Source organism: Sturnus vulgaris, chromosome 6 (assembly GCF_052056855.1).
Source record: "Sturnus vulgaris isolate bStuVul1 chromosome 6, bStuVul1.hap1, whole genome shotgun sequence".
Taxonomy (NCBI): Eukaryota; Metazoa; Chordata; class Aves; order Passeriformes; family Sturnidae; genus Sturnus; species Sturnus vulgaris.
The window spans coordinates 13,170,920-13,186,671 of NC_142248.1; the positions used below are offsets into that span (position 1 = coordinate 13,170,920).

Below are 15,752 nucleotides of genomic sequence, written 5' to 3' on the forward strand. Positions count from 1 at the left end.
GAACAATTGATTTTTTTATGAGAAATAAATGGATTTGTATGCCCAACCAGTATTTGGCAAGCCAGCAATTCCACCAAGCAATTGCTAAACTATTGAATTTACTGTACAGTATCTGCTCTTTAGAAATGTGAAGAACCTTCAAAAATTATACAGTAGGCACATACAATCATATGTCAATTCTATACCCTTCACAAATCTGTAAACATCCAGTATTAGTTTGGATATTGATTCAAATTTTGGAAATTTTGTTTTTTTGTCTCTTAGTGGCTTTTTGTTTGCTTGTTTTAACTAAATAGACTAATTCATGCTTAGCAGAAGATTAAACTTGATTTAGATTTGGGACTATCTTCATCTATTAACTGCCTGAAGCAGAGTCAGTATCACATTTCAAGTATCCTTTTTTCAAAGCAGAACTACAGAAGAAAGACAAAATATCTAAAACAAAACTACCCAAATGCTGAGGGAAATCTCTATCAGACTCAGTCCTGCAGTGAAAGCCCTGCATTAAGGTGATGCAGGCAGCTGGATAGATTGGGGAAGCCAATCTATTGCTAGACAGCTCATGGAGGCTTTGGTCTCAATGACAGTAGTTTCCACAAGGCACCAAGGCAAGTTCTACCCCTGAAAAGAAGCATTAAGAAAGCAAACATTCTGGCCAAGCACCCAGCCTTGCAGCCTGCTCCTAGGGCTCTGCCAGGTGATGGGTGCTGGCTCTTGCCACCACTGCCAGTCCTTGGCCTGCTCTCCATGCCACAGCAATCTTTTTTTTTTGTACAGTTCACCTGAACAGGGGCCTTTCAATCTCTGGACATGAGGAACTTATTTCTCCCTTGGGCCTGTGGCTGCTGTACCTGGGTGAGAGATGTGCTTGAGCTCCCCTGAAGGGAAAATGCAACAAACACTCTCAGACTGGCCCCAAGGGAGCCAATTTCTCAATGGATGTATAAAGTTCTCCAGCAGAACTTGTCTGTTTTGAACTACATCATCAGGGAACATTTTCAATAATAAAGTCTTTCTTTCACAACACCGTGGGATTTCCATACTCCAGCCAAATGCATTTTCTTTGAGTAAGTGACATTCTGATGTGTTCTGGGACAACTCCATGGGCACTTGCCAAGACACATGCTGGCTTCTTCAGACAGAAACACACAGCAGTTTAAACTTGGTTTAGCTCATGAGTCTCAAGTAGCAACAGGCCATCTGGCATATTTCAGTGAAACTGGCACTTCCTACTGAGAGAGGTCCAGGGCTTATATAAGACAGACATGGCAGGACAGGAGTGAAATGCACTGTCAGGGCTGTGTGCTCCAAGCTTGCATGGCAGCACTCAATCCAAGGCAGGACAGCCAGGACATGAACTCACCACAGCCACGGAGGCAGTGCTGGGAGCAGAGCAGGAAGGCAAGAGAGTGCTGGGGTGAGGGTCAGGAGCAGTGCAGGAGCAAGGGACTGGCCATGGCACTGCTGCTGGAGGAGCAGGTACCATTCAAAATGGAGCTGTGGAGACAGCCACGCTTCAAGTCAGGGGCTATGGATCAGAATGAAGCTCTAACAAAACGTCTCGGGAGGAGGGCAGACTAGTGCAAAGATTTTAGACTGCATGTCTCCCTTGGATTGTGGTAGCAAAGATGCTGATACAAAGGATCAGACAGTGCACAAAACAGGAGAATCTGCAATGAGGTTGAGAATGTGGGGCAAACTTGGAAGCGTGAAGGAGGTTTTTTGTACTGGAAAGCTGTGCTGTTGCAGCACTGACTTCTTTCTGACTTGTTTTGGCAATGTTTTATAAAACCAAGTCTGAACCAGTGGGAGAAAAAAAGTACATGTGTTTGGTCCTCCTACCAAAAATGAAGTTAGTTTTAAGATGCAATTACATGAAAATTGAAAAGAAGATGAGAAAGCCCGTTTTTTTGCTGGTTAGTATAATGAGATGTTCCTACAAGAGTCTGATGACTGGGAAAATAGAATTAACAATTCATCTATATTTTACTGAGAAAATTTTTTCTCACTAGAAGAGAAACATGCAACTTCATTTATTGCAGCAGCTGCCATTACGTGCATTGGCTTGAAAACTCATTCTGGGCACGGATCACAGCACAACTCAAAACCTGCCCTCAGGCATTTTTTCCCATATTCCATACTCTGAACTGAACATTGGACAATGTCTGACACATGCACACAGGTGCCATAGAGACTGGTCCCATCCCACTTTTATTCTCTATGGCTTGCTGGTAAAAGTGAAGACCTAACCAAGAAGATAATGGTGTGATGTGTCCTCCTTTGACTGACCTACTTCGAGCCAAGAGACTGAGAAGGAGATACACAAATCTACTTCCAGAGCAGATTGAAATCTGTCTTTGGCACAGCATCCCTGCACACACTCATCATACATTCAAAAAATGTTTTTTCATCTTTTTTCCCAGATTTCTGTTGCCAAGAGAAGACCATTATTGATAACTCCCCAGAGTTTCTTCTTCTTGTGTTACCCAATACCTCATTCACACCTAAGGCATCAGGACAGATGAAAGCAAAACAGAGACGAGCAGTTCTTTCTCTGGTATTCAAACTTTAAATCAAACACCCACTTTGCTGTACTATAAACAGAGCTGCCTGTTTGGAGCACCAAGGCTCTCCTGTAATACTTCTTTTCCTTTAAGATTTTATATTTCTCCTGTGAGAAGCAATTACAATAGAAGTGTCAAGCAAAAATAAATCCCTGTAAATCACAGTCACTGTGAGCCTACCAAGTAAATCACATCTCAGCACTGCTGTTCCATTTTTCAAGTAGGAATAAAAAGTGTGTGAGAATGCCATGGTCTAGAATTGAGCTCATCCCAAGAGGAGGTACAAAGTTTTTGAAAATACAAGTTCTCCTGTGTTCATGACATTGTGTGGAATTAGACAAGTGCTAAAACTCACTATCCACTGACTGTGAGAGTAATGCAGGTTGGAAGGATTCTCTGAAGGTTTTCTACTCCAACCTTCACACAAAGCAAGGCCAAATGCACGGTTAGGTCAGACTGCTCAGTTCAGTTGGGTCCAGGGGATTCTGAACAGCTGCAAACCACTGGTTCCACAGCTCCTCCAGGACACTGGGCTCATGCTCACCTGCTCTGACCATAAACAACTTTCTTCTTATATGTAAATCTAGTTGGGATTTCTTTCCCTGCAACTTGTGTAGATTGTCTTTGGTGCTTTCAACAAGCACTCCAAAAAGAGGATCTGACCCTGCCTTTGTAGCTTCTCATCCCCTTCAGCTTTTCCTTCCCCAGACTGAGCAAATCCAGTGTCCTCAGCTTCCCTTCAAATGTAGGTGCTCTTGCCTCTTCATAAATCTATCACAATCAATCACTGATAATATACATACATTTCTTTTGGTTTTGGTCTATAAATAGGTAGGTCTATACATATGAAAGGGAAAATAACAAATGGAGAAAACTTTGGGCTCTCCACTGGGCTGTTATTTTCCCATACTTTTCAAACTCAGAGGCTTCATGAACTGTCCATGCATCACAACGGAGCTGCCTTCAAATCACCTGAAGGGAATTGTACTGAACTTGTTCCCCACCAAATATGAGAATCTCTATGGGCTTTGGAGAGAGGTTTTGTTCTTATTTAACTTCATCTTTTCACAATTCCCTGTATTGTGAAAACCAGCCACTTCAAGACGATGCAATTGCAGCTGCTGTTCCAGAACTGAGTGCAAGGGAGCAGTTTCCATCATGCCAGAGAGCTGCTAACCATGGTTTAAAAATGCTGTGAGGACTCCTATTTCCTTTTGAGTAACATGCATGACTAGATCAATTACCTTTTTAATGTTATGAATTTTAACCAGAGTATCAGAAACCTCTTTTAGCTGAATTGATCTTCCAGTCTATGCACTGCAGACTTGAGCTTATGGAATGAGTTTTCAAATCAGATAAGAGGTTATTTTCCCCAGGAACCTTGAGGAACACTACTATCGAATCAGTGAAAACAGGTATCAGAAACCCAACTATAAATCCTCCATGCAATTTACATCACCCTGAATAAACTCATCATCTATCAGTGGCAGAGGTCTTTGTTGCATTGGAAGATACTCTGTCTGGAAGTACACAGAGAATTGACTTTGACTCCCCGTTTCTGCACCATCCACACTTTTGTACACAGAGCTTTAACAAAGCAGCACACATGCATAAAAGGTATTTCACATTCCTCTGCCTGTAATCAAAGTCCAGTAAGAGTATTTGGGTATGAGTGAGGAAACAATTTCAAATTTCTTTCCAGACCTCTTACCTAAGATTGTCTTACCCCTGTCATAGGGAATGACTGACTGGTGATATTCTGGTAGCCACAAAAACTATGTAACATTTTTTAATAACTCACCCCAAAGAAATATGCATGCTTGTTTACTAAAACAGAACTAAGGAATCTTTGTTCAGTACTTCAGCCTGTAACAGAAAAACATATAGGAAAAAAATTGAGGAGAAGGGGGCATTTTTTCTCCTTCTTTGTGGCTTTAGTATGTTTGTTTAGAGCTAGCAAGTACCAGCTCACATTTGTTTCTCTTCCAGCTGCAGTTCTTACCGGTGACCACGCTGGGGATTTTGGACAGAAAGCTCTTGACAGTGCGGATGGGAACTCCACCGGTTTTGTCATCTTGCATTCTTGTAACGATGTCTTCAATCTGTCAAAAGAAAGGAAAGATTTTGTGGTTTATGCTTTAACACTGACACACCACGAGTGCTTTGGAGCCCTCTAGCCCCTGGTGGAATGGGTTTCAAATATACCATGTGTATTAATGCATGAAAGCAGAGGTAGAGACACTACTCCCTGCTGAAATTTAAACCCTAAGATTACAAACCATGAGACAACATAGACTAGCTTTGAAGACAATGGTTGGATACTGACAATCCAACTGCAAATGTACTTCTTTTGCTGACCAGGGGTGATAGAAAGGTGGTATTTGCTCCATAGATGAACTGGATTGTACTTCAACCAGTTTAAGGAGGTTAACATCCAGTCCACTTTCCTCTTGGCTCCCACATTCACTTGAATCCTCAATACTGTAACCTTGGGAGAGCTTTCATTTTCTAAAGGGTCCCAGGCAGTCACCAACCTCCTATGGCTTGAGAAGAGTCTACAATGGAACAGCTGCAGGAGGACTACCCCTGCCTCGTTTTGTTGGCTAGAATGCTACGTGTCCCATGGTCAGCGCACAAAGTAAACAACCAAAAATAAAATTATTATAGAAGAAAACTCGTTGGATTTTCAAAGCCAAGCTCCCTTTTAGTTCACAGGCACACACATAATCTATCACATACAGAAAGATACACAATCATCTTCAAAGCCAAGGCAATCAGAGGATACAATTACCAGGGGAAGGAGCCTAATCCTCCTCTTGGCTTACTCTGAAATGGGAAGGGATTTTTGTCCTTTTAAGGCTACTTTGCCATGCATTTACTTGAAGGCAATGCCAGGGAGAACAAAAAGCTGAACATAAGCACAGTGCAGAAATACAGTATCTCCAAAAACTCCCTTCAAGCTAATAAGGTCTCAGAAGCCCAACAAAAATAAACCCAAAGCTGTTGTCTCTGTTAACTCAAGCAGGCAACAGTGCAGCCCCCCCCGCTGTTGGTGACAGGTGGCAGAGGGCAGCCAGGCAGGGAGCACAGCCCTGATTGTACCTGAACATTGCCTCCTCACAGATGCTACAAAACAGAACCACAGCAGAGAGGTTACATGACGGGAGCGTGGCCCTTCTCTCTCCTAAAGGCAGCCTAAGAGCTCCACATGCTCTCTTCATCTCTGGGAAGCCACTTCATTTACATACTCAAGTGAGTTTTTTTTTCACAGATTTAACACCTACATTTCAAAACAAGTTAAATTTCAAGTCTTCCCGAGGCGGTAAGACAATCTCCCTGCCAACTTCAGGCACTGAATTTGATCGCTGTGTTTTTAACCTCAGGTTACCACTTAACTGAACTGTTCACACCTTGTTTATATATTACCTTCAATTTAACACATCCTGAACAAATTCTCAGTGGGAATAAAATCACAAAGATGAAAATATCCTGACATTTACAATATATTTCATGAGTTTTGGGTACTTAGACAGTTAATTTGTGATAGAATAACGACACTTTCCCCACAAAAGCATCACTATGAAAATTAATACCACTTTTCCCTTTTTGCAGAGCCTTATGCAAAGTTGTTTGCTGATCAAAGCATTGGATTTTTTTTCCAGTCTGTGGATATCTGGAGAAGTAACTGTTCATCTCTGATACCTGGTGAGGTAACTGCTCTGCTAAAGAGTGGACAAAAAGCATTTCATTTTGTTGAGAGGAGCCTGACAGCATCACTTGTTATCAACCCGGCCCTACAAGGCTACAGCAGTCCAACATCAGACCTATGGGCCACAGGGCAGCTCAGATGCCTGCAAAGCATGGACCAAGAGTCACAAAATCTCAGAACGGGTCAGGCCAAAAGGGACCACTGTGGGTCATCTGGTCCAACCTCCCTGCTCAAGCAGGGTCATCCTAGAGCACATGGCACAGGATTGCATCCAGACTCTTGAATATCTCCAGTGGGAGAGACTCCACAACCTCTCTGGGTAACCTGTTCCAGTGCTCAGTCACCTGCACAGTAAAAGCACTTTTCTTCATGTTCAGGTGGAACTCCCTGTGCAACAGGTTCTGCCTATTGCCTCTGATCCTATTGCTTGGCACCACTGAAGAGAGCCTGACTCCATTCTGAGTCTTACACTTCATTCAATTCACACTTCAATGCAGGAAAATAAATTTTTTACTCTTTTGCTCGCTATAAGCTAAAGGAACACCAGCATGATTGATGTAATTTACACTACAAGAAAGTTCAATTTCAAGCAAAATAAAACTTTAATTATCGTAAAAGAAAGATATATTGTTTTCACATAAACTATTCCTGGTTTCAATCAAGCAGGCACTGGTGTCTCAAATGGGACATTAATTTCAGTTTCAGTTACAATTACAAATACCAACTGCATTTTTAAATAAAAAATAAACAAAGCTACCCTAGATATAGCTGCTTTGCAAAAGGCTCCTTTTTGCTCATCTTCTAGCCTGACTACACTACTGGCACTTACTGATCTCCTTATTTCAAATTGTTGGACATTTCTTTTCTCCTTTCCTTTCTACTCACATGCCACACCTCCGTTCTCTCCTGTGCTCTCATCTCATCCAGACATAAATACACATCATCCTCCTACAGCATGCCCAGAATTTTCAGTCTGCTGCCCAAGAGCCCACAGGACTGCAAATCTCTCGTTGTACATACTCTTTCCATTCCCAACACACTTTCTTGTGCTCGCCAGCAAATTTCTGCCCTGCTCGAAGAGAACAGCATGGCATACTCAAATATTTGATGATAATTTTATCCTTTCTTAAAGTTATAATCAAAATATTAAAAACCTGTATCTAGCAATGTTTCCAGGTTTTGTTCAGTTCCCTACAAGGAGAAAATCTGACCCTTTACACCAGCCTTTGTTTTGCACCCACCCAATGCTTGCAGATATTACCACCCTGCATCCAAATTCCTGCTGAGCTATGGAAATATTTCCCAAAATAAGTGCTACAGTAACAAAGCAGAAAAAAAGTGATCATTAGAGCTTCAAGCATGGAGAAAAGTAAAAGAGGGAACATGAAGTGTGAAGGTCACTTTCATTAAAGCTTTTAGTCTTAACTTCTAAGAGAGTTACCTAGACACTCGAGTGCTAATGACTCTCCCTTCATCTTCTGCATGTCATTAAATACCCTTTAGGCTTCCCTCTCTGCAGACAGGGAATGAGAGTCTTTGGACAGCTCATTTCATCAGTCCAGGAGGCAGAAAAAGGTTCAAAAAAGCATTCCTCATTTATCTCTCCTAAATGGGCAAGCTTCAGTGAACCAACTTCTGCCCACCAAAAGTCAAGGTAAGAATGAGCAATGCTTTTTTTGGTTTTTCCTATGATGGGGGTCATTGCCATTTCTATCTAGTCTGATTTTGTAAAGGGAATTGTTCTTCTTCCCTTCAAGTGGATTCTGGGTCAGTATCTCCCCAAGAAAGCCAGAGGAATTCATGTATCTGCTGTCACTGTTAGCTGCACACTGTAATGTATGCCTAACAAACTAGATCTGCTTTTCCTCCTGACTGGTTGCTGACAAGTCTGCTCCCTACATTTATCCAGGGTGTTTTTATTCCTCATTTTCCCACTCTCAATGCATTTTAAAGGGCTTCTGGCTTCAGGAACGCATTAGTGGAAACAAACTATTGCAGGTAGTTTATAAGAGGTTACCAGTGTATTCTGCTACACAGAATGTGATGGGAATTTAATGCTAGTATTCATTAGACCTTCTTTTCCACTATCAGCACTTTTGCTGGCCTAAGGAGGCTGAAGGCACAAAGGAGAAGACCTTCAGTTTCTGTCAGGGCCAGGATGTCTATCACTGGAAGGTGAGAAGTCCTTTTTCTGAGGCAGGACAGAACAAAAGATTACATTTGTTGATGCATTAGAATAATTAAGTCATAATACAACTGGTCAAGGTTGGCCTTGGAGGTGACATGCTGAGGGAAAGGCAAGTTACACATGGAGAAGAAAAGCTACCAGTTCCCACCTCCCACAGCCCCACACCTACACACCACCAGCAGCTAATGGAACTCCCTGGCTCAACACACTCACTTGTGGCTGAGTGACACATAATGATGGCAGAGGCCTCATGGTCCCATTTGGCCCATTTTATTTTGTGAGTTAGTAGGAAAACAGTGCCCTTTTCATATTCTAGCACCTGAGTTAGATGTACACATTCCCTCAGACCCTGCAGGAAAGCTCCTGCTGCCTATTTCTGAATACTTCAGTATGTACCAGGTGCCTGTCTGATTACTCACAGCAGCTACCCTTCCCTTGGGGCCTCCTGTCACCAGCTAACCTGTGGCTGGAGAGTCTCCAAGCATCACTCATCAGTGCCAACATGAAATGTATAGAGTCAGAGAGAGCACTGTGTAGTGGCAAAGGTCCTCTCTGAGCTGGCCAATGACAGCTCTCATGCATTTTAGGGGAGCTGGATGGTACATGGAGCAAGGGATCATTCTGTTATCAGCTAGCATGATGACAATAATTGTAAGTACATTTGATCTTTTCATTAAAATACAAGTTTGAAAGAGCCTGTTTCTCACAGTGCCAACTCTTACTCCCATAAGTGCCTCTGACACTAGCAGTGTGCCCGTGCCTTCTGCACCTGCAGACTCCTGCCACACAGCCCACACGTGCACAGACAGGGAAAGTTAATTTGACAAGATGCCTGAAGCCAACTTGCTTCACTGGTCCACACAATTTCACTCTCCTCAAAAAACAAGAAGAAAAAGCTGAAAAAAACGGCTCTACAGCTCCCTTTGATACCCTCGAGGGAGAAAGAACAACCTTGCCTCTGAGACAGCACAGGAAAGTGGCAGAGCAGCACTGCCAGAGAATTGTGGTGTGGCCTTCAGCAATCAGCATCATCTGCTTCTGCCCCAGTCTCCCCTCCTGTGTAACAGAGATAACACTGAACTACACAGGGGTGCTGAGACTTAATTCAAAGATGTCCAAGGACTTGGGATGCCTCAGATAGCAGCTGCCACACAGCTATGAAAGATATGGTCCCCATCTCTGACAACCTTTCACAGTCCCAGGAAAACCAAATGGCAACAGAGCACGGATGTGCCAGCTGGCAGGGACATTTGGCTGCTTCCCACCTGACCAACATCCAGTGAAGGCTGAAGTCAGGCCAAGGGTGGAACTTGTGATCTTCCTGATGGAATTCTCTCTGCTTTTTAAATTTCAGATAAAGGCAGAGTATACCACACATATCCCTCAATTTTGAGTGTGTTTCAGGGAGTGTTAACTGTGATCTTCAGATTTTCATTAGGATGGTGAAACAGAGCTAATAATGTCACCTTGAAACCAGTAACGTGCTTCAGCATTTATGTATCTCTATTGTGAATGGGAAGCTACCAGTGAAGAACAAGCACCAAGGCATTTGTCATGATTAATTGCATGCTGCTGCTAATCCAGCTAGTGCTTCACAAAAGTGAACATCTACTCAGAAGTCCTCACAGGGAAGGGCAGGTTTCACTGCATCAGTTGGATTATACAAAACAATCCCTAGGGAAAAGCTGTGACACTTACTCAGCTGCTGAGGTGCAACACCAGAGTCTGGAAAGTACCAGGCAGCAGTTTTGTGATCAGACCTTTCCTAACACAGCCCACAGTCAACTCTGCACAGCACCCCCAGCTCAGGCCTGGGCTGCATTACAAGAGAAAGTAGTCATGGAAAATGAGAGCTGGAGCTATTCCCCTCAGGCGCTACATGCACAGTTGGAAAACAGGGTTTAATATTCAGCAGAAAAACAAAGCATAGCAAATTAATTCAGCAAACAGAGATTCTCCAAATGAGCTGAACTAATGCAATTTTCTCCCTCCCCAAAAATCAAGCTTTTTAGCCCATCAGTGTCAACAGTGAGAAGCAAAAGACATGAATGTGTCAGTGTTATGCAAACTCAATTTTTCATTAAAAACATTTTGACAGACAACTCCCGATGAGCTCAATTTCGACATGGGCTATAATTGCTTAAAAGAGGAAGCTATTTTGGCATGTTAGAAAGCTGTATAAAATAAAAAATAAACTCTTGCTTATTGATTGTGCTACTGTAGTTACAGTAGCAAATGCTTGGGACTCTGTTCCACTATGCATCATAACAGAAGTGTCTTGTGAACAGTGGTGCATTTTTTCCCTATGCTTTCTACATTTATGGCAAAGATGCCACATATATGCACATAATCAGCTTGAGAGATCTTACACCAATGACAGAACAGCTGCTCTAATTAGAGACCTTCTAAGGCTAGCTCCAAATAATTACTAGACCAAATAATTACTTTGTTCCATAAACAGAAGTGTTAAGCTTTTTTAAAATAGTAGGAAAGGATCATAAATACCTAGTGAAAAGACAATATGAATTTTAAATAAAACTCCAATGGAAACCAAGTGGCCACAGAATTGTGACAGAGGTGTGAAGAAAGTCACACTTTAAAAAAAAAAAACACCTCTGCCACACAGTATTTATTGAATACATGTGGCTTTTGCGTAACTTATGAACTATGCAAATCTATGCACAGAAAAACACATAAATGCAAAGATTATTTCAGCCAGGAAACCTGTAGGATGGAATGATCTACACACTCTTTTCTCAGTGTGTGATCTGAATTGAAGGAATCACCACTTGGGGGGAAAAAGGAAGAAGTTAGTCCCTATTTCCTTTTGTTCAGCACTGTTAGTGGTGCTCAGGGAAGGCGCTGGTGCTGGCACCATTTGGGCTGTTTGTATCTGCCAGCCAGTGACAGAATGGAGCCTCCCAGACCATTTTTCACAGGTCACCAGTCACCTAGTACTAACTGCATCTGACCATGCCATCCTCAGCAAGATTTGAATGGATAATCCTGAAGTGCTCTGCAATGATAATCTGCAAAAAGAAGACTGAATGAAAACAAAGCAGCAGCATGGGTTGAAATATGAAGAAGTAAAGAAATCTAGAGCTGCACTTCTGGTAATACATGTACCATAGTCCTCATATACTAACAGCAAGAGGTGTTTGGGGGAACACAGGAGTAGAGATGCTTTCCTTTGATGTGGTTTACTGAAGTCCCTGACTGCAGGGACTGACAGCATCCTGCTGCCTCGCTCCAGCCAGGGCCCGACGCACAAGCTGCCATGGAAACAGTAGAGATTTTTCTCTTCTGTTGCATCACTGCACTGAATGTAAAACTGTGCAGGTCTCCAGATTGCTCATACAGTGACGAATGAGGAGCAGAGCAGACGTGCTACCACAGCAGCAGGGCTGGACACTGTACAAGACCTGGCAGAGCCCCTCTCACACCTGCTCCCACTCACACCTGCACATTCGGGTCTCTTGTCTGTCCCACCGCAGGCAGGGCACCTTAACTGAACCTCAGCAACGCTCAGGATAAATCTGTGTCTCTGCTGCCACCCAAAATAACCCTGCACAAACCACTTGAATTGACAAATTCCAGAAGTAAGTTTCGTTTCAATAGCTTTGATTTTGCCGGATTTTCTTTTGGGGGTTAGCTCCCACACCTTGAATTTCACTTTGAGCTCTGGCCACAATTAATCATTCTCATGTAGGACCAAAACTACCTTGAACCTTGTGGGGTTTTTTATTCTAAAACAATTGAGAAAACTTCTGAAATCTTAAGTCTTGCAGAAACTTCCAGCAATTGAGTTGAGTCTCCAATTCTTAACACTATTCAAGGACAGTTATTCAATCCAGTTTAGAAGCAGCACATAAGAATCTTAGTATTACACTGTGGTCTGTGCCTGGCCTGGCATGAGAAAACAGCACCTCTTGCTCCATGTGATGCTGAACTGAAGATTTATAAACAGAGTCCTTGAAGAGGAAGCTCACTTTCCTCTGGAGCATGAAACAGAAGGCACTTCCAGACAGAAAAATACCAGACAATGGTGGGTCACTAATCTGTTACCACACAGGAACTTGCAGCCCCCCAAATCTTGACCAAGTGAAGAGCTGGATAGAACTGCACCCAAATCACTTCAAACCAAATCCACAACCCCAAATGAACTCACATTCACACTTTCCAAAGCTGGGAATTGGACAATATTCTCAAGGCCCATCATCCTACTGAAGAGCTGGAAACAGAGTTGCCCACCTCCCATCCCAAGTGCTTCAGTGCAAGGCAGGAGATGAAAGGGCTCTCCAGCCACCTTCTTCCCAGCACCTTGGCACGTCACAGTGAGCCTTGCCATGCAACAGGGTGGAAAAGGCCGTCCTGGGTCTGGCAAAAATTACTATAAACAATGCTGAGCAGAAGTAAAAAGACAAGTTGTTCTTCATGAGTGTTTTCCCTTTTTGTTACAAAATGCAGCAACCGTTACCTAACTGCTCTGAAGAAATTAATTAAATATATTATTTATTGAAATGAAATGCAGATGCATAAATATTAAGCAGATAAGAAGTTGGGATGCAGTTGGCAGATGCTCAATCAGGGTTTTGGCATTGCTACTGCTAATCTTTAAATATCTGAATAATGATGAGCATTGTATCACCTCAAACACTCAGGGAAGGCTATGCTGTTCTCTGGGTCTCACTTTTTAAAAGCAAAATAGATTTTTCTACCCTACTAACAAATCTTTAACAGGGAGCAAACTCTGCAGTTGAAGGGGGAAAACATTATCTGCTACATTCCTGACCTTATTCTGCATACAGGGGAAGAAAACAAAAAAACCAATCCAATTTAAAGTGACTATTTTCTGCTTTAAATGGTAAGGTCTGAATTTGCACTTTGATTTAGACCCCACAGCTGGGGGAAGATTTGTGTCCACATGGTTGTGAAAGGGAAGAAAGGTATTTGTGGTGAAAAGGAGGACATATGAATCATAAGACAAGACTTTTACACTGTGGATTTCTTGATTCAATCAGAGCTTCATCAAACCACTATCAACTGCAGGCAAAATAAGATGAAACTAAGTAGGACAAACTTGAGAATATTATTATTTAATAAGAAATGCAGTGTACTATTATTTTCTATTCTTTCTGCAAAGTTTAATAACTTCTCCCACAGTAGTGAAGATACTTGAGCCATGCAGGAAATAGTTCATAGTTATTTCTGGCACGAGACACAAAAGTTGGGATCTGTTGTTCCCTGCAGGGAAGCTGTAGCACTGGCACCAAACCTCCATCATTACCTTTGCTAATGAATTGATGAGCATATCTTTTCTTTCTATTTTGAAAGGCTTCTGTGGCTTAGATAAAATCAATTATGCAGGAATATATATCCTTGCTCACAAAACCAAATGTTTTTCTTCAAAACAACAACAAAGTGAGGCTTCAGCAATTCTTTTTCTACCTTTTTTTTCAAGCATTGCTCTGTGTATGTAACACTGTGACACATAACACAGTGTGACAGGTCATTTCATGCATCATTTAATTCTTTGCACTGCAAAGTGCCCTACCACAATAAAGATAAACTACATCCCTCTTGCCCCCAAATGCTATTGAAGATGCAAAGCAGAGAAGTTTATCAATTACAGGAAAGACAAGAAACCCTATTCACCAACATCAAAAGGTTGTATTTGGTTTCTCTTCCTCTCCTTGTGATAGTGTCACCTTGCTATTTCTAATATTGTTTTTACACACAAAAATAAATTTTTTTAAAAATTGGGGAAAAAAGGCAAAGACACAGAAAAACTCACCAAAGTTTCCACTCAGGATGAAAAGATACCACTACAAAAGAATATGCATTTTTTTTTTAAATTTCAGAACAGAGGGAGAGGCTTTGAGAAGATTTGTCAGAGAGTGAAAGAATTTAGATGTAATTATTTTTGATATCTCTAAACTCATGTATTTTCTTCACATTGCTTCTTAATACCTTTTAAATACAACTACAAAAAAAAAAATTGGTTTATGACCACAACTACATAGAAGATTACCAGTGTTGGAAACACCTTGGTTTAGCCTACAAGGAAACAGTGTTGAAGAGTTTAGCACTGTGAGACTTTCTGTACTAGCTCTGGGAAGGAGTTCCAGACAAAAAGCAGTCCCACTGCTGTCCATCCACACCATGGCTAAACACTCTGCAAAGTATGGATAAAAAACCAATTTTCTTAGCAACATGATAACATTTGGTCAGCCAGCAATTATCAAAGAAACATTTTTCAAGTACTCTACTTCACCGTCTGATGTCTTAGTGAGCAGTACTAAAATGAAAAATATTAGATATAATTTAAAATCTAAGCATTAATCACAACAGATTGGATATTGCCTGACAAAGGTTGTCTTCATTTGGCAATTCATTTATTCAAATATGCTAAATTATGCTGATAGGAAAGTTTGCATAGCATAGGACTCACAGAGGTTTTTTAACTGAGCCACTCGAGTGCTTTGGTCCTTGACTTTGATAGCAGCTATTGCTAGAAAAAAACCCCAAACCTCACAGATTGCTCAGTAGAATGCATGCATTAAAAATGCACATGATTCTCATAATGTGATCACCAGTACAGGACTCGTTAACATTTCCATGCACTACCATTTATTATGCCAAGATTGACTGGTGCTTTCCCTTTGGCAAAGAAAATGTTGCAAATCAAACAGTAGTTATGAGCTCTGCCACAACTCAATTACACTCCTCACCATGGACTAGTTATTGAAGTTATTTACTTCAGCACCAATTTTATGATTTATTCAGTGGTTCCACTACTGTTAGATTTGAACTTTTTAGTAATGATTTTGCTAAAGACAAAAAAAATATATAACACCTTCGAAAAAGAATAATTTTCCTCCATATAAAAAGAGATATAAATTCCACCTCCCCACTCCTCAAGTTTTCCTTCCAAACTTCTTCTAATAATAAATCAAAAAACACATTGTAATAAACATGTGGCAGTTAATAAAAATGATGCCTCATCAGATTTATTTTCAAATCTGCTGTTTGATTCAACTCTGGCATATAATGCAGCTAATGCACAAAGGGGGTTCTGCTGTTTTAATCCCCTATTTTACACTACTTGTTGAAAATTTTCCTAAGAGAATCAGAGGTGTCCCAGCTCTGTGGAATACTCATGCACTTTTCTTGAGCAGAAATGGCTAAAAATGAACTCTGCCAGGGACACTCATTTTAAAGACTTTTACCTCTTGACACCTAACCAGTGTTTTTCCTAATTCGAGGGGAGGATAGGGAAGAACTATCTGTG

General features: G+C 41.4%; 1 protein-coding gene across 4 annotated transcripts in view; it reads right to left on the reverse strand.

The window, feature by feature from the left end:
* The window catches only part of RGS6 (regulator of G protein signaling 6), a 253,141-nt gene that overhangs the window by 96,844 nt on the left and 140,545 nt on the right, over nucleotides 1-15,752 (reverse strand). For all 4 annotated transcript variants that reach the window (XM_088167049.1, XM_088167048.1, XM_088167050.1 and 1 more), the window contains one exon: nucleotides 4,567-4,666. In XM_088167049.1, the coding sequence (XP_088023175.1) occupies nucleotides 4,567-4,666 (100 nt within the window). The remainder of the gene's footprint in view (nucleotides 1-4,566; nucleotides 4,667-15,752) is intronic.